This window comes from Microchirus variegatus (assembly GCF_963457635.1).
Source record: "Microchirus variegatus genome assembly, chromosome: 2".
In the NCBI taxonomy this organism is placed as follows: domain Eukaryota; kingdom Metazoa; phylum Chordata; class Actinopteri; order Pleuronectiformes; family Soleidae; genus Microchirus; species Microchirus variegatus.
In genome coordinates, this window is record NC_139803.1 from 39,454,513 (window position 1) to 39,482,038 (window position 27,526).

Here is a 27,526-nt window from a genome sequence, read left to right on the forward strand (position 1 = left end):
GTGTTTACCGAGTACGTGTGCCTCTGTTTTTAAAGTTTAGCGATACTTTAGAGACTCGTTTTAACAATCGGAAGTCACGTAAACATGACATCACGCACGTCTTTTTCCGGTCAGTCGTCATGGAAACCCATCATGCGTTAACGTGCACTAGATTTAACGATTTCTTTCTCATATGAAGCAAAGAAAACGGAGCATTTTTCACATTTAAGATCACAAAACTTGTTAAAATAGCTAAACTATCACACATTGTTGTTGATATATTATGTTTTAAAGCTGTTAAAATGTATGAATACGATATTGTAGTCGTACGTCTAACACCGCATTCACCTTTAACGCTGATCCTGAACGCATCGTTCGTTGTTCAACACTCAAGCAGAACCTTAGAACAATCTCAACACAATCCACTTGAGGTTCCGTGGACCGACGGTTCCTTATATAACAGTGAGTAATCAAAATGGCCGCCAGCGTGGTGTAACTCCTGAAGCCACAGGCTCTCTCGGCTCTCTCGGTATTGCAGAGAGCGCTGGTTTGGCTCAGCGTTGAGCCTTGACGGGTCACAGACAGACCATAGCCAAGGCCGTCTCTCTCTCTCTCTCTCCTCCTCCATTCTTCAACCACAGCTCTCTCTCCTCTTTTTCTTTTTTTTCAAGTCTGATGCTTTAGAAAATATCATATTTTACACATAAAAAAAACTGAACATAACAGCGTCTCGTCTGGCTCTGCTTTGCGTCTTCAACTTATTGTTTCCTCCCTTTTGCATTCTTCACTCTCTCGCTCTTCCTTTTAACCATCCATCCATCTTTTTTTTTTACCCCCTGCAGGCTAAAATGTACTTAAAAAGAACTGGAGTTGACTGGAGGTTGGAAAGCTCGGCTCTTCCGTCCTCCGTCTGGACAGCGTATCCAGAGGTCAAGCGAGGAAATGTGATGAGTGGTAATTTCGGTACAGAGAGAGAGAGAGAGACTGTAAAGAGAGAACTGGAAGAGAATAAAAGATAGCAGCAGGGTTTGCATCCAAGTGTATTTATGAGAGCTGTACTTTACTGGCGTCATTCTGCACACCGAGCACATACGGCACTTTGTGCAGACGTAGTCTCCAATCACTGTTGTAACCGTTGGTCACAATGTGCTCAAATTTCCATCCCGTTAAAGTATCTGCTTACTCAGATTAACAAAGGATATCGATAATTGCCGTAATTACAACACATTCCAACTGTTTCTGAAAGTTCAAATCCAACATATGCTCATTTCAAGAAGATGGCGGATCAGCGTCTTTGTCCCTCCCTCCAAACACACAGAGCGGCGGGAAAAAAAAATCGAGCAGAAAGCAGCTAATTTTATCCAAAAACGTCTCTAAGACGATCCTCCCCGAGTGATAAAACCACCATCGGTCTGCCACCATTTCAAATTCCGTCTTTTAAAACTGTTAATACGTGCCGTAAATTGTAAATAACGGCCGGATACTGAAAAGTTCTACAAGTATTTTTTAATATAAAATGGGCAAAAACACAATTTTTGGCCCTTTTATGGTGAAAATAAGCAAAACAAAGGCTCAGACGGACATTTTGAGGCACAGGTGTTAAAGGGGTTAACTTTTTCTTTTGCAAATGGTGTATGAATGAATTTCACGTACTAAAACTTCTTGAGCTCTTCTCTGTGGTAGTCGGAGTTCTTCTTGGACATATTTAACTAACTTTTCGGACGTTCGCAGACATCGCCTGCAACCGGGCTCTTATTGGACGACAGCGGCTGTCGATGTGCTGCGCTTTATCAATCAATTTTCCTCAAAATGTTATCATGATTTACAAAATTCACACCGTGAAGACCCAAAGAAGCGATTGAGACCAATAACTCTCTCTTAAATCGATTAATCAGGCCTACGTCTGGTTACATTTGACGTAGAACACGCTACCCAGATGGCGATCTAGACCAAGGTGGCGACCGGTCCAGCCAACCAGAAAAGTAATTAATAAAAAAAGACAATCCGTCCTCCTCTTTCATCCAGTTTTGCAAGAAAATCCTGGGCTGTTGTTCCCAGACACACACACAGGGGTCACTGGAGAGAGCAGATGCTGAGCAGTGGTTTTAATTAAAAACTGCACTGTAAGGTCTTGCATGTGTGTGTGTGTGGATTTAGAAGGAGGAGTTGCGGCTTGAGAACGACTTGAAACAAAAGCAACATCCACTTTTTCTTTCTCCTCTCCTTTCTTTATCTTACAGTTGATGTTAATCACTTTTTTCTTTGCCTGTTTTACGATCAAGAAAACAGAAGGTGTCAGATCTGCGTCCCAGATCACACCCACGGTTGCTATGACAACCAGGGGAAGTTTATTGTTCATTTATCATCATTTCGGCTTGGGCCAGAGATCGGGAAGGAGAAGGAGACGAGACGCAGCAGAGGAACCCCAGCGACACGAAGTTGGCCGGCGTTCGTAGAAACAGCTCTTTTCACTCTCAGACGCCCCCAAAAACTAAGACTGAAAGTGAAAGTTTCTCTTAAGCTGGACTCAGACGACAGGAATTTTTAGGCCGATTTAAATCCGAGGACGCATCTGGTCTCTGAATTGAATCAGGAATGATGTTCGGCCCCAGACTATTTCGAGGCTTAAGGGGTTATCTAAAAAGGGAGGATCCAGGTGAAGGTTAAGGGACTGGATTAAAGTCTTACCAGCCATGGATGAGGGATTTCAGGGAGGGGCATCTGAGGTGGTGCCGGTAGTCCGCTGTGGATCTCCGACTTGAACGAAGGTTCTGCAGTAAAAAAAGTGACAGAATTTAAGAGGAAGTTTGTATCGGGGAAATCTTGTTTTGAGTTTTGTCAAAGTTCTATTTACAGCAACGCGCCTAAGTAGCCGACTCCTTTTTGTTTGTGTGTTCAAACTCGACTCGGAAACAATCTTTCGCTCCCATTCTGCATAATCACATGCACAAACTGTTTACCCAGATTAGAAACTTGGATTAAATATTCAGCATTTGGACGAATCGGAGCGCGAGGACTGACATTACATCTCGACCGACGACTTGGACGCCAGACTCTAAACACTGGCTTTGGTTTTTCGACGTTGGATAATGTCGGTGAAATTAGTCAGGCATGCGACCCGGCACGAACTGGGCGTGTTGCATGTGTCCGACTGTTTCAGCTAACGCTGTTTCATTAAAATACAAGCCTTTTTCCAGCAGGAAAGTGAAGCTTGTGCCACTTCTCCATTGACGAAGTTGGCGGTTTAACAATTTTTGTCAACGCGGTTTACAAAATGACACAAACGTCAGTTCCCCTTTGGGAAAGCGAACAAGCTGAGGCAGATTTTACGAGGGGGAGCCTTTTGTTGAGTGATTAAAATCTGGTTTTCCTGTTTTCCCCAGTTGCTGCCATGTTTTCAATGAGCTCAGACCCAACCACCGCTAGCAGTTTCTGCGAGTAACATTGCCTCATACGCCTCAAAAAACCTTATCTGTGTGTCATCAGTATCCAAAAACTGGTATCAGGGACGATAAAGTTGGATCTTATATCTGAACACTTTGCTCGGTTCAGGGGGTGAAAATCACATCTGTTATCGTTTCGAGCTGTTTTTAGGCACAGTTTTATCGGCCGCGATCAGTGAAATCAATCCAAAAACAGCCTCACCCTCCTCCGAACATGTGAAACCTCTGAATTCTCACAGGTGAAGCCAACAGTCTGATCACGTACAGAGATATAATCGGTTCCAGATTACGTCTAAAAGTGTTTCGCGGGGCGTGCGGGCGTTGCATTATGGCCGGCGTGCGATCGCACCTTTGTCAGCGAGAACTCTGTTTAGGATGTTGGACAGGTAGATCTTCTTCTCTCGGACCCCGGCGCTCAGGTACTCCCTGTCCAGCAGGTCCAGGAACAGACGAAGCTCAAACACCAGCTCCTCCATCGCTGCGGGACGAGAAAACACAGATGATGTTAATTCGGGGGGAAGCTATAATTATCACTCCAGATAACAAGGACGTTTATCCAACGACTCCTCGTAGACCCAGGGCTCTATAGTGCCCCCCAGAAGTCCGGTCAGAAAAAAAGTTGTTGGATTGGGACGAAATTTGTTGAGTTTGTCAGGGTTACTCTGAAGTTTCTTGAGGAATTTTTAGAGAATTTTTGACACAAGAGAAAGTGGCCAAAATCGCATTAAATGCTAAATTTTAGATTTTTTTTCTATCACGTCTAAGTCGCACAAAGTTGTTCCGATTTTAACCAAACTTGGTACACTTGTTGCTCTCATGATTCCAAACAAATTTCCAATGTACTTCCATTTGCTCCGTTTATTCAGAAGTCAGCCATTTTGGAAAAACAAAAATGGCTAGTCTACACGTTTAAACAAACTCTTCCTAGCATGTTTTAGCTAGCCATGTCAAACTCGGTCCATATGTTGTAGACACGTTAATGATTAAAAGTTGTCAAATGATTTTCTCTACATCAAAAGGTGTGGCCTCAGTGCTCCGACAAATTCGACATTAAAATGGCAGGAAAACTACATGAAAATTCCACTTTTTGAAAGCTTTATCGTAAACAGATCTACGTGAAATTTCTGTTGCATGGGGCGAGGGCCATATCGAGCGGTCCTAGTTATCTGTAATCTCACTCATAACAATGACATAATGTCTCTGGCCAAACAAGCACATCCACAATTATCCTACAATTTGTATTTTAAGTCAAGTTGAAGAAACTCCTCAGTTTCACATTAAACGTCATTCATTCTTGACCTTTGAGTGTCTTTAAAGTGCAGTGACATCATCAGTTATTAATCATCCTTTCGTTGCCCACATGTTTTTTTAGCGAAAGCTGTCGGCAGGCGTCTTATCGCTCTCTCCGAGCCAACGCAAAACAGACGGCGAACAATAGCAACGCACCGTTATATAACAGGTACGCGGAGCAGCCGGGCACGGAGATGAAAGACGGTCAGTCGCTCAATCATCGATTCAAAACGACTCTTCATTCCAGCTACAGAGACCCAGCGGGGGCTGATAGCAGCTCGGGCCAGGACAGACCTGGCAACCCACCTGACGGACATATCGCGGCTGAATTATTAGAACCTGGTGGAAAAACGCTCAACGGCCAGAAAAGATTACAGCAGGAACTAAATATAGCACAGATCTAGAGGCTTAGGTATGCGTGTGTGCAGTAGTGAGGAGTGTGCGTTAAAGTGTGTGTCCCTCTCCGCACACACTCCCATCTGAGAGCCTGTTGTGATATGGATGGTATCATGTTGAGATCATAAGCGTGACTGCGAGTGGCCACGCAGAGCTCATCCTTATCCTGAAGCCACTCGAGCTTCTCGTCAACATCTGATTGCATCGCAGGTGACGACGTCACGCCGGAGAAAGCAGCTGCGGGCTGAGCGAGGGCAAGTGGAGTCGACGGTGATCCGTTCAACATGTTTTCTTTTCTTTTTACAACCCTCCCCCGATCCTGCGTCACGTAGATTCTACCCCCCCCCCCCCAAAAAACTTTTTTTAACTGAATTTAAAGCTCTAATGTGTAACATTTCTGCATTTATATATAAAGATACGATACGGTTCTGTGCGCGATACATGGTCCACGATACCAATAAAATAACAATACAACAGTTCAGTGATAAAGACAATCATATAGCGATACGTCACGATATCTGACAAACTGAAGAAAACAAAACCTTAACGTGAAAAGTTAAAAGTGCAGGATTTCACTATTTACTCACAACATAGAGAACAAAGTGCATCGAGTCTATGTATTGAACGTGACGTGACGATCATGCTCCCTGCTAAGATAGTCGTGACGTGTCCACAAAAGCACAGATGGACCGACCCGATCCGTCTTTAAACTAACCGTCCCCTCCAGCTGTTCCACAAATCGATCTAAGGTGCGGGATTGGAATAAACCAGATTGGATCGTAACTCAAACCGCATCACATCAGTGGGGCATCTCTTAGCGTAGCTTTCTCCGCCATAATCCCGCTGTAACTTCTAATCATCGTATTGAATGAGGGAGGACGATGACGATACATCGGCAAATCCATATTTTTCCGCCACCGCTAATCCTAATGGCTGGCTAGCATACATGTTTGTCTCTTCACAACAAGCCTGGAGCAGATATGCTAGCCAGAGGTTAGCTAAAAACGGCAGAGAAGGATCAGGCAGAATTCCAAGTTGAACGTGACGTGGGGCATCTCTTAGCGTAGCTTTCTCCGCCATAATCCCGCTGTAACTTCTAATTATCGTATTGAATGAGGAAGGACGATGACGATACATCGGAAAATCCATATTTTACCGCCACCGCTAATCCTAATGGCTGGCTAGCATACGTGTTTGTCCCTTCACAACAAGCCTGGAGCAGAGATGCTAGCCAGAAGTTAGCTAAAAATGGCAGAGAAGGTTCAGGCAAAATTCCAAGTTGCTAAAGCTAAGCTAAAGATGACGCATTCCAGTGTTTTTTGGGGGGCAAACTAAGTGCACCATCAAGAGAGATGGAAAGGGAAAGGAAATGCAACAAGAGACGAGAAGACGAACAGAGAAAAACGAGATTCCAGCTAATTTGATTCATGCGTTTGTACATTTTCAGGCAAAAAAAAAACGCCAAACATTCCCTCGTCCGAGCCCCTCAGTGGTAACGATATTTTAGCTTTATCTTGGCCCGATGTTACAGAGAATTAATTATCTTTTGGGCTCTTCGTCCGATAAACGGGACATGAATACTGAGCAAATAGTCATTCGATACGGATCGTAAAAAATAACTAGCACATTAATCCTTAATAAACATGCCATATAGATACAGTCCCAACAAGACTTCATGGCCATGAAAACCAGCGGAGGGTCCTTCTGCTCGACCACACAAACTGTTCAAAATGGGGGAAAATTTGTTTTACGTCCTAAAAGTCATGATTCTCTTAAATCCGAGACTCAAAACTGTCTTAGTCACTCGTAGACGCTCGTGCTCCCTGCTAAGATAGTCGTGACGTGTCCACAAAAGCACAGATGGACCGACCCGATCCGTCTTTAAACTAACCGTCCCCTCCAGCTGTTCCACAAATCGATCTAAGGTGAGGGATTGGAATAAACCAGATTGGATCGTAACTCAAATCGCATCACATCACACAGATATCTACGATTAATCTGCAACAGGTGAGAAAGCTGGTAGCTGGCAAGGGCTACGGAGGAGGCCGAACCATTCCAAAACATTTCATCATCGTAGCTCCGTGTTTCAATGAGTTCTCCATGAGGAGGATCGCGCTCAGCGTTCCAAGCCAAGCGCAGCAGCTCCGAGGCCACTTTCACATATTCCTCACACATTTTGATGATTCTGCAGGGGAGAGCGGCGTCAACAGAGAGTGTCCAAGAAGATGGGATAAGAGCCAGGAGGGAGTGAATGTGGGAAACGTCATGTTTCCATCACATATTTTGAAATATCAGATTAGAAGAGGTCGTCTTAGGTGTTTCCATCTTACCCAAACTTTTCCCCCAACAATTCCCATTGGGAAGAACAACGGTTATAACAATATAGAGTTTTAAGAGGTGTTCATTTTCTGCTTAAAACCAAAATTCATTGATTTCTTTATATCTTGACATCAACATGTGTGTTACGTTAACTTTATAACAACATGTATTTGAGGCAGATATGGAGGAAAATAACACCATTTTAAAGGCGCCATATGTAAGAATGTGGCCAAAAACGGTTACTGCATTCAAATTGAAAATACCGAGGTCTTTTAGGTTTCGTTTTCTGATGTAACTGGCAACCCGTGGTTGCTCGGCAGCTGAGACTCTACTGACTGCAATGATTGGTAGACGGCGGTAGGTGGCGCCACATGCCAAAACATGATTTCAAAACATAAACATGATTTGCAGTCTGCAAAAGATTTTTTTGAATGCAAATATTTTGTCTGCACTGTTGTTGTTGGTGAGTTCAGTTTGTTATATGAACATTATTCATGAGTCTCTGTGACATTTTAGGAGGATTTTATGGCCAGTTGCTTTAGATTTATTACATAATGCACCTTTAAGCAGACAAAGACAGACAGTTGGTGTATTATTTTGGTCTGAAGCTTCCACGGGCAGGAAAACCCTACTGTGTTTTAGCTCCCCGCTGATTTACAACAGTTTATACGTGAACCGGGGAAACTATTCGCGGCTAAAACAACCGGAGGATTTTTGTTTATGGCTCCTCCAGCAAACTGTGCATCGCCTCCCGAGACTTTGAAGTAACCACAACCTTGGTACAAAAAGCGTTGGTATAATCTACAACGTTTGTCCAAGTCAGACAAGCAGCAGAGAGGCGCTATAAAAAGAATCGCGTCTTTAAAAACTCTCGCTTCGGCGTCGTCATCAATCACCGAGCTGTCGGATTCTATTCAGAGAACGACAAATACACAAAAAACGCACACGCACACACATTGTTTTTATGTAACAGCGAGAGCAGCCAAGAACTCCACGACTGCTGCACCATTTACTGTTTCACAGAGCAACCTGTGCAACGCTTTACCTCCACGAGGGTGGTCAAAGAGCTCCGTGTGTGTGTCATTAAAAACTTAAAGCACGTCCTCCAGATCACCAAAGACGACGCAGCGTTTAAAGGAGGACCACCCTCAAACAAGGCCCGAGGACACGCAGGAGAGAAAAAAAAAGCCTCATCATGCAAACACAACACCCACGCCCTTTTATGCACTGAGGTTAAAATAAAACACACACAAACTCTCTCCAAACTTTTCCTTCACCCTTTTGTCCATCTGTCACTCAACTCCCTCCCTCCCATTTCCTTGAACATCAGTCTTTGACGACACCTCACTGATGCAAACTCAGACTTCTAACACTTCTAACTCACATCTAAACTGTTTTATAGAACAGTTAGTCCGCATTTATTTGAAAGGATTCTCTCTAGGTGTTTTCTCAGGTTTGAAAACTGACCGCTAAGATCTAAACGCTTCGTACTTGAGTTCGAATGAACATGTTTTGCAAAATCTGAAAGTATTATCTCATAGTTCCTCAGATTTCAGGCATCATAATAACAAAATTCTGCGATTTTAGCTTCTTAACCTTTTAAGGTACACACTATGAAAAAAGCAAAGGAATTTTTTTTTTATTGCATTTTTTATTATTTTATTTTATTTACTTATGATAACAATAACGACAATCAATATTTTTTTTTTTTGAATTTGAATTTGAATTTGACCCTACAGTATTTCAGATACAGGCCTCTACCAAACGGTTGAGACGCCTGTTCATGATAAACCTGGTTTGCATAATTCATAAATTAAGTATTAATGAGTTCAGCTTGATGCATTATTCAGTGACTTAAAGTGTGGTCGACCAAATGGTTGAGTAGTAACTTAAAGGGTTAATTGTGACATTTACTGGACCAAAACATCAAATCCATTAAAGCTGGAATCCTCACGTTGGTACAAATCTAGTAATAGCAGTTAGCGGTTAGCGGTAAGCGATTCCCCAGAGAGCTTAGATAGACCCCAATTTATTGATTAGTATTTCAAGAAACAAATTTTAAAAATTAACATAACTTTTTATAGAAGGGCAGTTCTGAAACAAAACTTTGATTTTTGAAAACTCTATAAATAACATATTTACACTTCCGTACACTGATCGAACAGGGATTGAGGAATCCAACTCAAAATTGGTGAAACCAGTGAAGACAAATTGTGCTTTAGCTGGAGTAAAAATCACACCTTAATGAAAAACTGTGTTGCCGTGGCAATGGTGCAAAGACGGGTGTTTGAAAAGAAATGTTTTAACGTAAAAACTGCATAAACATAAACCAAAAGAATTTCACATTTCGCAAACGCGCGTCGCACAAATATGTTCCAATATATTTACACGAGACGCGTTCTCAGCCGTGTAATTTACCGCTAACCACACCTGCTGTGTCAACACTGGGGCTGGCATGACAAATGATAGCGAGAGCTATTAGATTCCCACACACACACACACACACACACACAGACACACGAAAACAAAAACAAAGCTGCTAAAACACCCGAGACAAGTCAGCGGGTTGTTTTCACTGCGAGGACAAAAGGCAAAATGGGTTTTTCCTGGGTGAGCCGAGCGTGTTTCGCTGTGTTTGTGCGAGGCGGCGGGGTCATGTTTGGGTCTCGCGGGGGGAACCTGAGACCCTGTGGCTCCACTGGTGTTGTCAGTGCAAAAAATGCTTAGGCAGGTTAGAGAGAAGAAGAGGAGGAGGTGGAGGAGGTGGAGGAGGTGGGCCCAGTGTCCTCTTCCCAGAATACAGCTGTTGTGATTGACAACACACTGACAGGAGCTGTGTGTGTGTGTGTGTGTTTTTGTACTTGCGGCATACTGAGGACCAGTGAGGGTTTTTAACCAACAAAGTGAGGTCATTTTTACGGAGTGAGGACATTTTGGCCGGTCCTCACTTTGTTTTCATTGAAATCACTTCCTTGGGTTGCTATAACATGCTATACTCAATTTGTCAAAAAATAAATAAAATAAAAAAAATTTGGACGACATAGTATAGTATGACGTTGTCAAATTTTGGACCAAAAATTTTGGGTCAAACTTTTTTTTTCAAATTTTGGATGACATATGACATTTTTGTCAAATTTTGGACCAAAAGTTTTTTTTCAAAGATTTTTTCAAATTTCGGACGAAAATAGTATAGTATGATGTTTTTGTCAAATTTTGGAACCAAAAATTTGGAGTCGTTTTTAAAAAAAAATAAATTTGGACGACAGTATAGTACGACGTCAAATTGTTGGTCAAATTTTGGATGACATGATATTTTTGTCAAATTTTAGACCAAAAGTTTTTTGTCAAAGATTTTTTCAAATTTTGGACGACATAGTATATAGTATGATGTTTGTGTCAAATTTTGGACCAAAAATTGTTGGTCAATTTTTTTAAAATTTTGGTCGACATAGTATAGTATGACGTTTTTGTCAAATTTTGGACCAAAGATAAAAAAATAAAAATAAAAAATCGAAAAAGTTTTCCTGCCCTTTTTGCTCTGGGGCTCCACCTGCAGATATTTTATGGTACTGCAACCAGTAGTTCTTTGTAGATGTCATTCGTGAAGTAGATATTTGTAATTGTGTTGATTTATAAAGTGGAAATGCTGGTCCTCACTTTGTCAGCAACCCAGTCCTCAGTATGCAGCAAGTACAAGAATGTGTGTGTGTGTGTGTGTAAAGGCAGATCCTGACCTGAGCGCTTGTCAAAAGTCCAGACTAAACACATCCCCTAAAGTGTTAAAGACACTGTTAGTAACAAGAAACAGACACAGTCAGGACATTTCTTTGCACACTCACGCCATTTCATTGATTTGTGTCATAAAGTGTGTCCGCCTCAACTACAACTATGTGGTCTTTTCGAGTCTTTATACCCTCAATTAACTGCAATATATTTAATTGTTTTGGATTATAGAGCTTAAATTCGTCTCCTCGTCAGCACCAAAAATGTACCTGTCGGGATTTTGTCATGTTTTTCTTCATCTCGTTCTTCTGAAACAAACATGTGCATGTGCTCTTAGGCCAATTTGGGTCCAATAAGGGGTATACGTTAGGGATGGGACTCTTTGGGTGGCTCACGATTCGATTCTTAGGGTCACGGTTCGATTCATACGATTCTCGATTCAAAAATATACAATGTATAGTGCGTTAAGGCAAATTATGGCATCAAAACAATACATTTTGTATAAGATAATGTGATAATGTGATCACACAAAGGCAAACTTAAGACAAACGTTAACATTTATTCATTCAAAACAAATACAAACTTACTTACTGTGCAAAAAAATAACGTGCATAAATAAAAGCTTAGGCTAGCTGCCTTTTGCTCCCAAAAGTGACAAAAATAAACTGTACACAAATAACATAAACTGGTGTTTTGTGTGGTTTTTCAAAATAGAAAAATTAAAAATTAAAATTAAAAAAAATATTTTTTTTCCCCGACCCCTAGTATATATGTAAAAGTATTCTCAATAGACTCCCAATAGCATTATCTGGGTCCAGTTTTAATTGGACTCCTCGTAAACTAAGGCTTCATGTAAATGTACTAACTGCTTTAAAGACTAATCACCACTCTCTCTCTCTCTCTCTCTCACCGAGTGTTTTCACTTCCCTGTGAGAAACTGTGTCCAACGCCGTCTAATTACAAACCATCGACACCATAAACTCGCGCCACTGCTGTAAATGTAAACCATTACGGGCTGTTTGTTTACTCAGATAAGTGAGGGTTCTTTCGGCCTCCGAAATCTCGTCAAATTCAACACGTAACTTCCAGATGATGAAACCTGCGTGTCTGTTAAATCCTAGATTCTGCTGATGTGAACGAAGGTGCGTTACCGAAGGTCAAGGTCAAGTCAGGGCGAGAAGAATTTTCGCAAGCAAATGTTACTTGGAACTAAAAAAACCCTGAGATGTAATCCACACCTGATATCTAATTACCACCGTACCACCAATGATGTTCTCGAACGTCTCATTTTGTCCACGAACCAAAATTGTTCAGCTTTAATGATTCCTTTGTTAAACAGAGCAAAGAAACTAGCAAATATTCATATTAAATAAGCCTGTTTTATGATTAAAAAACATCATAATTAATTAATCATTGTAGCCATTATTTACACTCCAAATTCCAAAGTATAGCAGGCCTCTTTGTGGCATGATGTGGAACAGAAATTGACCATAAGAAGTGGATAATAACTGCTTAAGTCAAAGTAAAAAAGTCACCGACCATCACGCTTCTCTCGTGCCAAACATCTACTGCTTCCAGCTATGCATTCTGGGTACTAAACCTATACAGGATGTGCAGATACAACAGTTTCCTTCCATTTCCGACACCTGGCGCGTGTTTTACTGCTGCAGGTGATGCAGGACCCCTTCCCCTTCACGAGCCTGCACCAACCACCAGCCGCTGAGCCCCGGTGAGCACTTTCTAAGCTTCTGGGAAACTTTAGTGTAGCAGTGTGGTCGGGTGTTACAGTAAGGCGGTGGTTGTCGTTAATTGAGGTTGGTTTACAGCCTTGCATCGTCATGGTTACTGCCCCCAGCGGGCCACCAAATCACAGCGGGGGGGCACGACTGGTCGGACGGTGTTTCGTTTGGATAACGAGGCACATGGTTTTACAGGAAACCGCTCACACAGAAGCAGAAGGACAAGAAAACTTCACGTAGCTTAAAAAGATTAGCCTCTTTGTTGATGGTAATGTGTGTGGGGTGAAAGTTAGTCTATATATCAGCTTACACTAGCCTTGAAAGTGCAATTTTAGTAGTGCTGTGCAATAGGTTAACGCGCGTTGAACGCACGACACGCGTGTGACGTCATGTGTACGTGCCGCGACACCGGAGTCCAGGCACCGTTTACCAGTTAGCTCCGTTAGCCCGTTTTAGCGCCGTTAGCGCGCCTACAGACGAAAAGAGCAGCGCTACAAATAACCAGTGTTTTTAAAGTTTAGCGTTTCTTTAAAGACTCAATCCGGAGTCACGTAAACATGACGTCACGCCAACTTTTTCCGGCCAGTCGTCATGGAAACGCGCCGCGGTAACGTTTGACAGCACTAATTTTTAGTCAAACAAATGCATCAAATGCTCCACTCCAGCGACATGGATCAAAGAAAACTGCCAAACGTTTAACATCGGAGAAAGGAAAGAGTATTTTGTACTTTACATGTTTGTCTTACACTGCTGCTGAGAGGCTGTGGAAGTCTTGAAATATGACCTAATAGCAGAAATGTTTCATAAAGGGTTCGTACTCGGCCTCGACTTGGACGAGCACCAGTAGAGAGGGAGAGTTACGAGCAGATCAGAGGACGTGCAACGCTGCATTAGTTTACGATGAAAGACGAGCTGTCTCTGCTCTCTCAACCTCCCCCCCCACCCCCCCCTCATCCTTTTGCTCAGGTCTGTAATTTTGAAGTTTCTGTGCGTATTCCTCGTTCCATTGGACATGCCAAGCGAAAAACATCACAGAGCAAGACTGATTGCCATCGAACCGTACAGGTGGTTTACCGTGCGAGCAGATGTTCCCCCCCCCCCTCCCCCGACCACAAATATACATCTGCAAAAGCCTGATCTGAAGAGGTCTGAGTGGCGGTTAGTGATGGACGGCCAAGGCAGTGATGACGGAGGTTTGAAGAAGATATGAGAAAAGAGGAGGAAAGAGGGAGGGGGTCCAAGTGCAAACCAAAGGCAGATAGTGTTTGGGGTGAGTGTGCGCCCTATGGTATCTCTTTTAAGAAGATAATTAGAGGGTGCACATCTAAAAAACCACAGGCCATGGAGTGGGAGATGGAGATGGAGGGGAAAGTAGAAGCTCCAGCTTCTGGAGATCCCATGTATCTTCTGGTGGGAACGGAGGATATGTGGTTTGCTTGATTGGACTGCGAATGGTAGCAGCCTGGGTGTGAGAATTAGTGAAGTTATGGAAGTGGCAAACCTACTTAGAGGCATCATTCATCCTCTGATGACAGAACTACCCGACTCAGAAGACGACTATAGGCACATGAATGTGTCTGATCTGCTTCCAGAACAGACTGCAGGTCAGGTTTCTTAGGCTGAATCCCAATTTTACCCTTTCCCTTTTATCGGAGTTCCCCTTGGCCCTCAATACAGAGTTGAGGGTGCTAGGGGTAAGAACGTTCCCCTAAGAAATGAGACACCCCTCCATTACCGTCACGTCATCCTCACTTTGACGCTCACGGACTGCTACATCAACAATCGAGTCGGCGAGCGATATCAAAGCAGTGCGCCGGTATAATTTCACTTAAAACCTCAACGTGTCACGCCAAGGGTTATCGGATATCTAATCTAAACAAATAGCTATAGCAGTTAGCCAACCACTTACGAAAGAAAAAACCGGGATATTAGCCTCGGCTACGACTAGCTTGTAATTCAAAACAAACTTGACTAGTGATTCAGAAAAAAACGCTGACAATTGAGGAAGACCCTAATAGTATCATTAGACATTACTGTCGTGATTAAAATGCTGAAAATACATTTGCGCGAGTCCTTGGCTTGAGCCATCGCTTCCAAAAAGATTTACCGGCTAGCATTGGAAGCTTCATTTCAAGGGGTACGTAGCCCTACGGCTTGGCCCTAGCCCTTAACCCAAATGAGAAACGAGACAGCCCTACCCCTCACATGAATGTGCAAAAACAAGGGGTAGGGGGAATGGGGCGGAATTGGGATTCAGTCGACATCAACAGTTTTTGAGCCACAGAAATCCTGTGGCCTAATATTACCTTATATAGATGTTCGCTGCGCTACTGCTGTTGTAATATTAATCTGAGAACATGCTCATTCATCCACGCTTGATCCCGATGTGACCTCATCGATCGCCAAATCTGTTTATCGTACCGTTACTGTAAGCTCACAATGCATTTGTGGTTTCGGTGTATTAGTAAGGCACTATTGGACAGTATATGCACATGCGAAACAAGTCAATAAAGGTTTCCAGAACCCCCCGTGCTATGCAAGTGCACACACCCATGGGAAAGTCTGAGATCTGCAAGGGTGTGTAAATCCTCGCACTGACAGAATATAACTGGCTGAACACCGTGCCCTTACCCATATCTCTGGATGCTCACACAGTCCTGACAGTCGCCCGTTACAGCCCTCCTACAGTACCAGAACACCCCCACCCCCCCCACAAACCACTGTAGCAGACACACCCGTATGGGCATCTGACAAACACAAGTCAGAACATGGTGTAACACCCACATAAACACAAGGAAATCCCACATGTAAACACATCCTGTGGCCACAAGTGTATCCATTTGTCCAAACCTACCCTTTAGCCCTTCCTTTGTTTTCGGTGCCGTCTTTGCTGCAGGACCTCCACTACTCCACCAGATCCCCCCCCCCCCCCCCCCACACACACACACATACACACACCTGCACAGTGAAGACTCATTAAAAACATCACTTTTGTTCTCGCAAACAATCTTGACGTCAATGTGTAATTGAATAAAGAGGCAAGGACACCAGAACCGACCAAATGTGGTCACAAGAGACACATCCAGGACACATTTCGATGCCAAGTGCAGCGTTGTACTCTGGGCTGTCCACATGTGATCATATCATTGAGGACAGATGTTAATACCGGGTCTGAATGCTGCTAATTTAGCGATGCCTCCCCCCCCCTCCCTCCCTCCTCCTCCTACCCACAACCAATGCAGCTTTGGCCTTGTAATCCTTAAAACTTTGTCCAAGACAGACAATTCTGACAGCATCGCAAGCTAACCAGCTCATCCCATTACAAGAAAAAGCCTATTAAAGGCGCCTGGTGAGGCTCATCAGGAATGATCCTCTCCTAATGGACCCAAATTACCAAGGTAACCATCAATGCCAAGACTAAATAGCACTATTTCATCTGAGCCAGGAGTCCAAAGCCGAATACTTGGTTGATGATGTTAAATAACAGGGCGGGTTGCCAGTTTGTACTTTGGCATACGTCGGGTTCTTCTGAATTGTTGCTCGAGCTTGGCCCGAGATCAAAATCCCTTCTCGCTGTGTTTTTCCAGATGGATATTGACACAGAGGGAAGGCAGGGAGAGCTATGATTAGTCGGTCTGAAATATATATATATATATATAAAAAAAAAAATCTCTGTTCCCACATGCCAGCTTACTGACAAGGCCGGCTTTGGAGGGAAGGAGGGGGAGATTACAAACTCATTTCTCCTCATCTGTCCTCTCCACTCCTGTGATCCGTCTTCCCCCGGCCACTAAAAGGGAGGGGCTCACGCGTCTGACAGATGAAAGCTTTTAAACTTCAATCATCATCGGGGGGTGAATGGGAGTCCTGAACAAGGCCACATGAAGTACAGTGACACCCCCCCAACCCACCACGAAAAATATAATATGTAGAAAAAACAGAGCAGAAGGGTGACACCATGTACCCATTCTGCCCACATCACACACACCCCACTTGATCGCCCGTCGACTCAGGGTTTCCGTGAGGAAAGCTGCAAATAATGAAAGGCAATAAACACTTTAACACTTGTGCATTCCCCCCCCCCCCCCCCACACTCCAAAGAAAACATGGCACCCCTTATGCGAGAGACCATTTGAGGGAAGGACTTGCAGAAAAATAAAAGATCTGTGACTGTGTCAAAGTAGGTTACCCCGTTTTTCCATAATCCGCGGATCGAAAAGAAAGAAACTGTTTTTGGTGTGGAGCAGCTCACACAATTTCATTTCAATGGAACGACCAAGATTGTTGAGGGAGTTATTTATGGTGGACTTCAAGACTGGGAAACATTGACGAAAAAATTACCATGGTCTTTTTGTGACTCAACAGCGACGGTCTCATTATTTTATTAATAGTGCTGGGCACTTTAAAGTGTTAACGCTAACGCACATTTACGCATGACACGTTTCCATGACGACTGACCGGGCAAAAGACGCGCGTGACGTCACGTTTACGTAACTCCGGGTTGTTAAAATGAGTCCCTAAAGTAACGCTAAACTTTAAAAACAGAGGCGCGCGTACGCAGTACACGCACCGCTCTTTGCGTTCAATAAACAGACCGTTCCAGTTAGAGTGTGGGAGCGCTAACTGCGCTAAAGGAGCTAACACAGCTAACGTAGCTAACTAGTAAACGGTGCCTGGACTTCCGGCGCACATGTTTTTTTCCAGTCAGTCGTCATGGATCATGCCTTAATGTGTGTTAACACTGACGCCGCTAACGCGCCCAGCTAATGTGAAGCTAATGTGCACAACGATTAATAATTAACCCACCATTGATGCATCTCTGCAGATAACTGTGGTGCACTTGTACTTAATAATGGTCAGAATACGCCGTTGTCGTCTTTTTTAATATATGTGGTAACATGTAGTGAATGCAACTGCAACTTTATGTCATTATACAACAAAGCAACCCACCATTTCCTATAAATATACTTCCCACAAAAAATGCAAGCTGAAGGCATTGGGAAACTGTGCAAACTGAACCACTTCACCCATCTATTACATACCTGCATATTGGACGTCTTAAACTCACAGTGGTCAAAGCCACGTCCAAATCCAAAACCAAAACACGATCAGCTACATTCTTATGCGCTGCAGAGATGTGATTACAGCCCTCGGAAACAATGGGCGTCTGTCAGAACCTCACCGAGTGCCCGGGCAGAGGAGTGCCGCGGGGGCCATCGGATACCCTGCAGCTGCTCGCAGAGGTCCTGTTATTGTAAGGCTCCATTCACCGCAACAGGCAACAGACGGCATAAAGAGATACGGAGCGTTTGTGTTGTCATTCCAAGAACTGGGTTAGTGTGGCTTTACCCCACAGATGAACCCGGACCGCTGTAATAAGTGACTGGGCACTGGCGGCTTACGCTGAGCTGTGGGGTAACGCGATAGAACATGAGCGAGGGACCGAAGTGAAAGGCAATGCTTTTCCATAATTTTCTTGAACGTAACTGAAGAAGGTGAAGCTAATACGTCTTTCAGCTAAAATTAGTCATGTTTGAGTTTACGGCGTGTCAGAAACACGCCGTAAACTAGGGATACCACTATTTTCTATCCAATACTAACGCTAATATCACAGTTTTTAGGTATCTGCTGCATGTGGAAATGCACAATACGATACTATCACAATATGTATTAATATAAGAACTCTAGTGAGAGTGAGCACCATCTAGTGGACTGAAATATCAATGCTATTATGCTAATCGCCCCCAAAAAAAGCTGTCGATATACAATATCGTAACACAAAAGCACCGCGCCTTTCGTCCTATGTCAGCTGGGATTGGCACCAGCGCCCCCCAACTGGATGGATGAATGAAAGCATTGCGATATTTCACGCAATGCTTTTCGATGGTGACGCTAATGCTCATGCTAATTAGTCATGATTGGGGTTAAAGCTAGGGGTCAGAAACACGCCATAAACTAGGGTTACCACTTTTTTCTGTGCAATAATAACACTAATATCACAGTTTTGAGGTATCTGCTGCGCACAATAGGATATTATCACAATATTTATTAATATAAGAACTCTAGTGAGAGTGAGCACCATCTAGTGGACTGAAATATTAATTGATTTTTTTATGCTAATCGCCCCCAAAAAAAGCTAAAATATCGTAACACAAAAGCACCGCGCCTTTCGCCCTATGTCAGCTGGGAATGGCACCAGCGCCCCCGACTGGATGAATGAAAGAACGACAACATTGTGATATTTCACCACTAACTTTCACTTTTGCGATAAGTCCACATAGCTAACAGGATCACTGCATCTCTCACTCCATTTATGTGATATTTAAGGTTTTCGGATTTGACATTTTGACATGTACCGACGATGAATCTTCAAAAAAAAAACACACACACACAAAGGAAGGAAGTACAGAGCAGCTACACTTGTATCTTTCACTTCAGTCCCTCTTTCAACACCCTGAGTCTGCCAAAATAAAGCAATAAACGGCGAGATTCACCCAGATGTTGTGTTTACATTGTTATCACAGTGAGGCGGAGCTGATAAAAAACCTGTTGTCTATCGCAGAGTCTTTAACTTTTCTCCCCTTTTTGCAGACAAAAGCCAGATGTTAGTGGGTGTTAGGGAGGCTTTTCGACCAGTGGAAAAGGGGCTTAACTGAGGTCATTTTTCTTCCTTGGGTACGACCGGAGTGAAAATCTGTATTGAATCATTTCAAATCTAGGCCATACGTTGAGGAGGGGAGGACAGAACCCCCCCCCCCCACCTCCCCTCTCTTTGTTGATACTGTACGAGTCAGCCAAAACTGTGCAGGAATACGCTCTGCTCCAGCAGAGATCAGTGGCAACAGTTTCTTTGCACAACTTACAGTAATTTGCATCCCTTATTTTATGTTTCACTGAGGCGTGCAACATAAAAATGTGTTGTTGATGTATCTGGGTCAGAGTGTTGTCTAGCAACCATGAGGTAATCAGAAACAGACTTGTTTTTTAAGGTCACAATGATGCATGCATGCTTTTTTTTTTTTTTTTTTTAGGCTAGTTTCTGCAGAGCAAGTCAACAGGGAGAACGTCGAAACGTTTCACTCTAATCAGTTTAAGTGCTGTGAAGTGTGCTTGGGTCATAAAAAAGGGTCAGGGTCCAAAACCCCTGCAGACAAAATGTCTTCTCTTACAAAATCGGCATTTCATCGTTGCATTCAAGTAAATTTGTGACTTTTTTCACGGTATCTCATGTCGTCATGTGAAGGTTGACCTAAAATAGGCAACAGAAGAACCAAGACTCGGGTAAGTTTGCATCGTAAAAATTGATTACGCTGCGACCAAGAGGACAAAATATCACCCACCGGTCTAAATACAAACTACTATAAAACACAAGTATGCGTCGGTGTGTTCCTGCACGTCAAAAAGTGGTCCATTATTCCAGTTTTTAAGCGGAAAGTACATGCCCCGCCCACGCCACATCGAATCCAAACATCTGTCAGGGAAGTCACAATCTGACATTTCCTCAACTGTGACTCAGGCCTGAAGGAGTGAAGCCACGTTAGACTGGGCAGATGTTTGAATGGGAGTTTGGCCTGAAGTTCACACTGTGTGTTGGACCACAACCGTAATGACACCGTCAGGAGACAAGTGTCTTCCTGTGTGTAATATATATATATATATAAATATATATATTTAATGTTTATTCTCTTTTATTAAAGCTGAACGTTGTGCTTCTTTCCAGTGCATGCCATGTGTGCACCACAGTACTTGCAGGCCTGCTGTGCCAAAGTGTAGTGGTTTTGCAATTTCAAAATAAAAGTCATGCAAAAACTAAAAAAAAGAAAAGAAAAAAAAGAAGATATTTTTAAAGATTATTACCAATAAATGCTTTTACATTATGAAAAAATAGTGTTTTTTTAACGCTTGCAGCAACATGACAGCCCCAAAAAAAATCCCTGATACGAGCTTTAATCTCCTGCGTGGGCTTTTTCCTGAGAATGCAGAACAAAAACACTGGTTTTCCGTGGTCACTCACTCACTCACTCACCCCTGCTGGAAGTGAACAGAACAGGGTCGCTCCTCATCGTCAAGCCTCTCTCATCTAATCCACACAGAGCGCGTGCCCAGCGGCTCCACGGCACCAGTAAAATCCACGCGCGCACACACACACACAAACTTCGGCTACTTTCTTTCTTTCTTTCCTCCTCCTCACTCGCTCCCTCTGAAGAGAACCGGCCACTAAACTCCTCTCCGTCTCTCTTTCAAACTTCTCTTTCCACTCCTCCTCCTCCTCCTTCCTTTCTCTCCTCCTCCCGTCGTCTCTCTCTCTCTCTCTCTCTCTCTCTTAAACTGCCAGCATGGATACTCATGGTGCGTTTAAAGACGGTCGGTAAATACGGACGCTCTCAGCATTCTCGACTCAAACTACAAAAACGCATTAAAATAGTTGTTTTTTTACTTCTTTTTTTTTTTGGTAAATTGAACTGTTGAGTAACATTAATAGGCATTGTATTTCATTATATTTTAATTTTGTTTCATATGCTGTAAAACCATGTATGCATACAAGTACAAGTAATAGTACTGGTCAGTTAAAGCAGGGTTTCCCAACCCTGGTCCACAGGGAACACTGCCCTGCCATGTTTTAGATGTTGCCCTGCTCTTTCAACTTTTGTCTTATTAAAAATAATATATATATTTAAAAATGTAATGTTTCAACTTTTGTAAAAAATAAATAAATAATGTTTAATCTTAATCAGGTGTTTTTTGGAGCAGGGCAACATCTAAAACCTGGCATGGCTGCGTTCCCTGAGGACCAGGGTTGGGAAACACTGAGTTAAAGTAATAGTACAGTTAAAGTAAAAAAAAAGAAGTAACACAAAAAACCTACTTAATTAAAGTAACTCATTAATTCAAACTAATTCATTACTATAGAAAACTGTTCTAAAAATTCAAAACTGTTCAAGTACTATTATCAAAAGCAAGAATAAATAAGTAAATATTAACTTAAATGATCGTCAAAAATCCCGTGAAATGCAAAAAAAAAACAATATAGGTCTTAAAAATTCATAAATCTAAAGCACGTGTGCATACAAGTCTCTTGCTCGACTGCACCTGAACGCAGCGTTTCCCACCTCAGCCTCTCTGTAATGTTATCCACAAGCTCCTCATTTGTTTATGTTCCCGTCTTAAAATGTACTTTTACTGCTACTCTTTAAACAGGACGTTAACAATTAAATCAACGACTGCATTCAACACAGAGGGATTCAAAAATAATAAAGGTGTATAGACTTATAAGTGCAGTCACATTTTGATGTGAGGAGTTGGAAGAAACAATGATATTTCACTTTGTTTTGATATGCAATGCTAATTTTATATATTAATGAAAAGACACACAGAAATAAGTCATTATAAGTTAATATACAGTGGTGGTCCGCATGAATATGACTGGGTTTGAGGCTTTGACCTTTGACCTGTTGTCTAATAACTAAGTGCAGCTCTGAAAGTCTGCACATTTAACTGTTGAGTGAATTTCAAAAATGTAGGAGTGGAGTTAAAGCCACACACAGAAGGAAAGCATCACTTAAAGAGAGAGAGAGAGAGAGAGAGGCTAGCCTCCGTAATTACACCCATTAACATAAGATGCTGCTGACCGACCTCAAACACACACACACACACACGCACACACACATATCCCCAGGAGGATGCAAGAGCCAGTCTGAGTTCAATATCCCATCTGCCACCAGGGGAGGAGGAGGAGGAGGAGGAGGAGGAGGCAGATGGGGAAGTCAGAGTTTATGCAGTGCTTTATTTTCTTCTCTTTTTTCCCTCTCCTTATTTTCTTCACGGCTGCTCTTTTTCAGCCAGAAACATGAGACAGAGGGAGGGAACGGCACGGAGAGAAAGAATAATGTCCCCGGCTCGACTTTCAGTTCCACCCCTGTTCCGTGGAGTGGGGGGGGGGGGGGGGGGGCGAGGAACGGCTGAGGTCGTTGAAGTGCATTTCCCTAAAGGATAATCACAGTAATGTTCCTGTAACTGACCTATTCCTCAGTGTATGTGTGTGTGTGCTGCAATGTTTTTCTTTTATTTTGTAATTGATTAATCACAGAGTGCGACGTCCGACACAGGAAATCAAAGATCAAGATCATCACAGATCAAGACTTAAAAAATCCTGAAAACTCCAAGACTTAGCAAAGGAAATGTCTAAAATCTCAATAATTAACGGAGGGGATTGCGAGTCTTGCAGGAAGTACTGAACTAATCTTTTTAATAGTGCTGTTAAAAATTAGCGCGTCAACGTCAACGCACAACGCGTTTCCATGACGACTGATCGGAAAAAGACGCGCGTGACGTCATGTTTACGTGACTCCGGATTGTTAAAATGAGTCTGTAAAGTAACGCTAAACTTTAAAAACAGAGGCACACTGGTTATTTGTTTAATAAACAGACCGCTCCAGTTCGAATGTAGGCGCGCTAGCGGCGCTAAAAGGAGCTAATGCAGCTAACGGAGCTAACTGGTAAGCTTTTTCCGGCTGGTCGTCATGGAAACGTGTCGCGCGTTAACGCACGTTAATCTATTGCACAGCACTACTGTTTAACGAATTGATTCTAATGATTCAAAGAACTGCTTTGCCCCTCACTAGTTTGTGAGTTCTGTGCAGCCGTGCTACGACGACCCTGGCCATGTTGAGGACGAACTACAGTAGCGGAAAACGACGCGATTGACACCAAACAGAGTCGAGTTGTGCTGGAACTGTATAATGGAGAAGTGCCATACATCTACACCATAAGGATTCATCGCAACAGGCAGCAACAGGCCACACACACAAATTGCGGTCCGACAATTGCCTGTCAAAACAAAGCGCTGGATAATGGGAGAGCCCAACCCCCGTAGAAAAAAGAAAACCCCCTGGTCCAGATTTTCAATCCATTAAAATCCACTTTGCTGTTCTTAAAACAACAGGAGCAAACCAACACGGCTGGGTGCGGAGAAGACGAGGAGCAGCTCGGCTGTGTTTGTACGGGCAGAGGAAGGCGTGGCGTGGCGTTCATCAGCAGCGCAGGGACAGATAACCCCGCGGCGGAGAGAAATCCAGAGGGAGGTTGCAGCTGTAGCTTGAGACTAGCTTCATCTCGATGATGAAGAGGGGAGTGTGCGGCTGAAAAGATGAGTGCTGAAAGGATGGAGGGATTGCAGTGGAAAATGGATGTCTGTTGTAACTCACTGTATTACTATATGTGTGTGTGTGTGTGTGTGTGTGTGTGTGTGTGTGTGTGTGTGTGTGTTGGCTTGGCTCCGCTGCATTACAGTCAATTACTGACATCACTATTTGGCCCCTGACTCAGATTAAATCTAATAGATATTGAGATAGTGTAATAACTTGGACTCTTCTCTGGACTGGACTGGACTGGACCGGACCGGACCGGTCAGCCATCAACCTGTCATGATTTTCAGACACCCCCACAAAGAAGACCCACAAATATGCATAAATTTGCACACACACAAACCTCTCTTCAATGAAGTACCATCAAGGAAAACCAAGGTCTTGTTCCTGGTTATATATCCAGAAATGTGACATGAAAACGAGCATACATACACACTGTGGTTTAACACATAATTACACACAATGGGCAAAGTGACTTTGACTGTTTTCAAGAGCTAAATATGGACTTTTTTTTTAAAAGCCTCCACAGCTTCTCTGTTGGGGTAAAGGTCTGGGCACTGACTGGGTCGCTCCTAAAAGTGTAATTTCTTCCTTAAAAGTCAGTTCGTTTTTTAGTAGATTTAAGGGCCATTGTCCTGGAAGACACCTCAACAAACTTAATTATGGTGTCAATTATGATGCTCCTCGCCTTTTTTATAATTCTTTAAGATCAACTAGGTAACCTCATTCCACATTTATTGTCTCATTTAATCCCTAAATCCAAAATCTTGTTTCATAAATTGGGCTTATGGTTTTGCAAAAACCTGCTTCTTGAACATCTTCTTGGCACTGAATGCTAATGCTAATTGTCCAGTATCGTACATGAGAATGTCACTATTTTTGGTGCCTTCCATATCCAGGCAAAACAGTCTCAAAAACTCAATAAAATAATAAAAGTATTATCTACACTGAACCTTTTCTATGTGACCAAAACCATTTTTAATCAATAGCCTCAACAACTCTTTATGCCCTGTGTAAAACTGTTTATAAAAAGTAATGTAGAGAAGGTGTAGTGACGAGTCATCTGTCGTCACATGGTCGTAGTGTGACATGACATAATTAGCTATTTCTCATTCCATCCCCCCTTCTCCAAGTCGCCTGATTGAATTAAGACAAATGGTTTGGGGTTCGAGACAAAGTGAGCCTTGTCCTTGGAGTGAGAGGAGCCACTGGTGGAGTGCTTTTCTCTCAGGGGCTGATGGGAAACCAGAGACGCCAGTCTACGTTAGAGACTACTACTGGGACTGAAGTATTGATTGTGGAGTACTTTAGCTCCACCCTGATTTGGAAAGACGATGACGCAAAGCATCGGTGATAGGAGTTTAACGTGGGAGATTTGTCTTTTTCAGAAGAAGTCAAGATGACCAGACCAAGAAAGCACTGTAGTTCAAGAACCTACAAGACAACCTGGCCCTGTTGTGGATGTGAAGCCTTACCCTGGTCATCTGGGATCAACATACCCACTGAAAATTAGTACCAGTTTGTTTGGTCTTGGTTTTAAAGCTCACACAGAGTGGTCCTATCGCACATATATGTGAGTTATGGAGGTCTACTTACATACATTAACTTGTTTCTGTGGTCAAAAACCTCCTAATTGCTGGAAACGAGCCGATAGAAATCTCTCCTCACTGAAGCTCTCCTCAGCCGCACTGTTTCAGACTGAAATCTCACACCAAGAAGACAGAACTGTGTTGTGATTGGCCAGCCAACGACAGCTTTCCCAACTGCACATCCGCTCTCAGAAGCACAGCCCCCCCCCCTCTGGAACGGTGGATGCACTGCTACTCATCATCAAAACATTGTTTCAACAATGTTTAAAAATAGCTTCTTCACGACTCCCCACCACAGTCCCTTTTATGACTTTGACCCGGAGTCAGACCCAGAGTCAGAAGACACTGTCGCTCGCGAAACACCTCCACAACGGACGTTATTCTTCTTCTGTGATTCAATGTACGCAACAGGATGTGCCCGGACTAGTGCCCGGAGCAGGAGGATCCACTGTTCAGGAGAACTGCTGTTTACGTAACCGGACCGTTTTTTTTTCAGAGATCTCGCTGAGCCCGAGATTACAATACGACACAGCGTTCTCAGCAGTGGCTGAACTGTTTGTTTCGAACCTTCAGGGCTTCATAAACGAGGTAATGACGCAGACCACACCAACAAAAACAGCGCTAATTGGAACTTCCATTCTAGGTCCGCTTTAAGTTAGTGAAAAATACTTAGATGCAAAGTTAAGCTATTTTATTCATCAGAGACGTGCCGTCTCTCATGACCTGGTAAAAATGACCCGCTACAACATTCATGGTACAATCACAACTGGCTGACATAGTACAGCCGCAAGTTGCAATTACAGATGAAAAATGTTTTTTGGAAGCACTTTTCTGCAAGTATACACACTGGAATTTAGCTAAAAGCTGGACGCAACTGCCTTGTAAACTGTATGCAACAACTCAGACAACAAACTATCTTAACAACACTCATGAAATGCTTTTTCGTTGGGCAGGAAGATGGTACAAGATCCCACGATCAAAAACTTGCTTAAACACTCGATCTTACCCTCTGTAAGTGAAGATCCTTAATGTACAATGTACAATAAGGAAAATCAACAATATTATAGGAATGTTTGTCTTGTGGACAAAAAATCCATGTTCCCAGAAAGCAAGAGTGCTGAATATTTTAAAATCCCACCCGCGCTACAGTGAATACGCCCCAGCAGCGGTAGCGGGCTAACAGGTCAGCGAAGTGAACTAACTCTGCGTGACCCCGGTGACGGCCCACGAGTGTGTGTGTCTGTGTCTGTGCTGACAAAATAAAACAGGGCGGGGGGGATGAAAAGGCTCGACTGTGTGTGTATACACAGGGCAGCTTGTTTTGATTCAGTGTGTTTCCCCTTTCCCAGAAAAAGGCTGGCATTCAAGGCACGCCTGTCAAAACAGCGGCCAACCTGAGCGCCTGTCAACACACACACACACACACACACACACACACACTGGTTTGTGCAGATATCCTTTAAAGGACTCTAATTGATTACCTTTCATTTTAACGGCCTAAACAAGGCGTTAAACCAAACCAGTCAAACCCTAACCCTGGGGGTGTCTAACCCTAAATTTAACCTAAACCTAAACAACAACACCACACACACACACACACATGCTCGTCTGTCAAGCAAAACAGGGTGGAGAAACTCATGAGGGACAGCTGTTCCGTGTTGGATTGTGAGTTTGTGTACACTGCATGTGTGAGTGTGTGTGCATAGTTTTGGAGCTGTGTCGCTGCACAGGAAATCCCTACGGATTTCAGCGCCGAGGTTACCAAACGAACCGAAATGAGCGTCCACGCCCATATCTCCAGCCTCAGAGTTCAAGGTTTGAGTTACAATTTTCCAAGACGCACAATTGTTTCATAGCTACGACTGCTGTGTTATTATGTTTGTTTTGCCCTTTTTTTTCGGACA

General features: G+C 43.1%; 1 protein-coding gene across 2 annotated transcripts in view; it reads right to left on the minus strand.

Annotated features, from left to right (window-relative positions):
* Positions 1 to 21,079, minus strand: part of afap1 (actin filament associated protein 1) — a 56,624-nt gene extending 35,545 nt beyond the window's left edge. For both annotated transcript variants that reach the window (XM_083903302.1, XM_083903301.1), the window contains exons 1-3: positions 20,916 to 21,079; positions 3,772 to 3,900; positions 2,668 to 2,750 (exon numbers count right to left, since the gene is read on the minus strand). In XM_083903302.1, coding sequence (XP_083759428.1) covers positions 2,668 to 2,750; positions 3,772 to 3,900; positions 20,916 to 20,952 — 249 coding nt within the window. In that variant the 5' untranslated portion in view covers positions 20,953 to 21,079. The remainder of the gene's footprint in view (positions 1 to 2,667; positions 2,751 to 3,771; positions 3,901 to 20,915) is intronic.
* Positions 21,080 to 27,526: the final 6,447 nt, after the last annotated feature.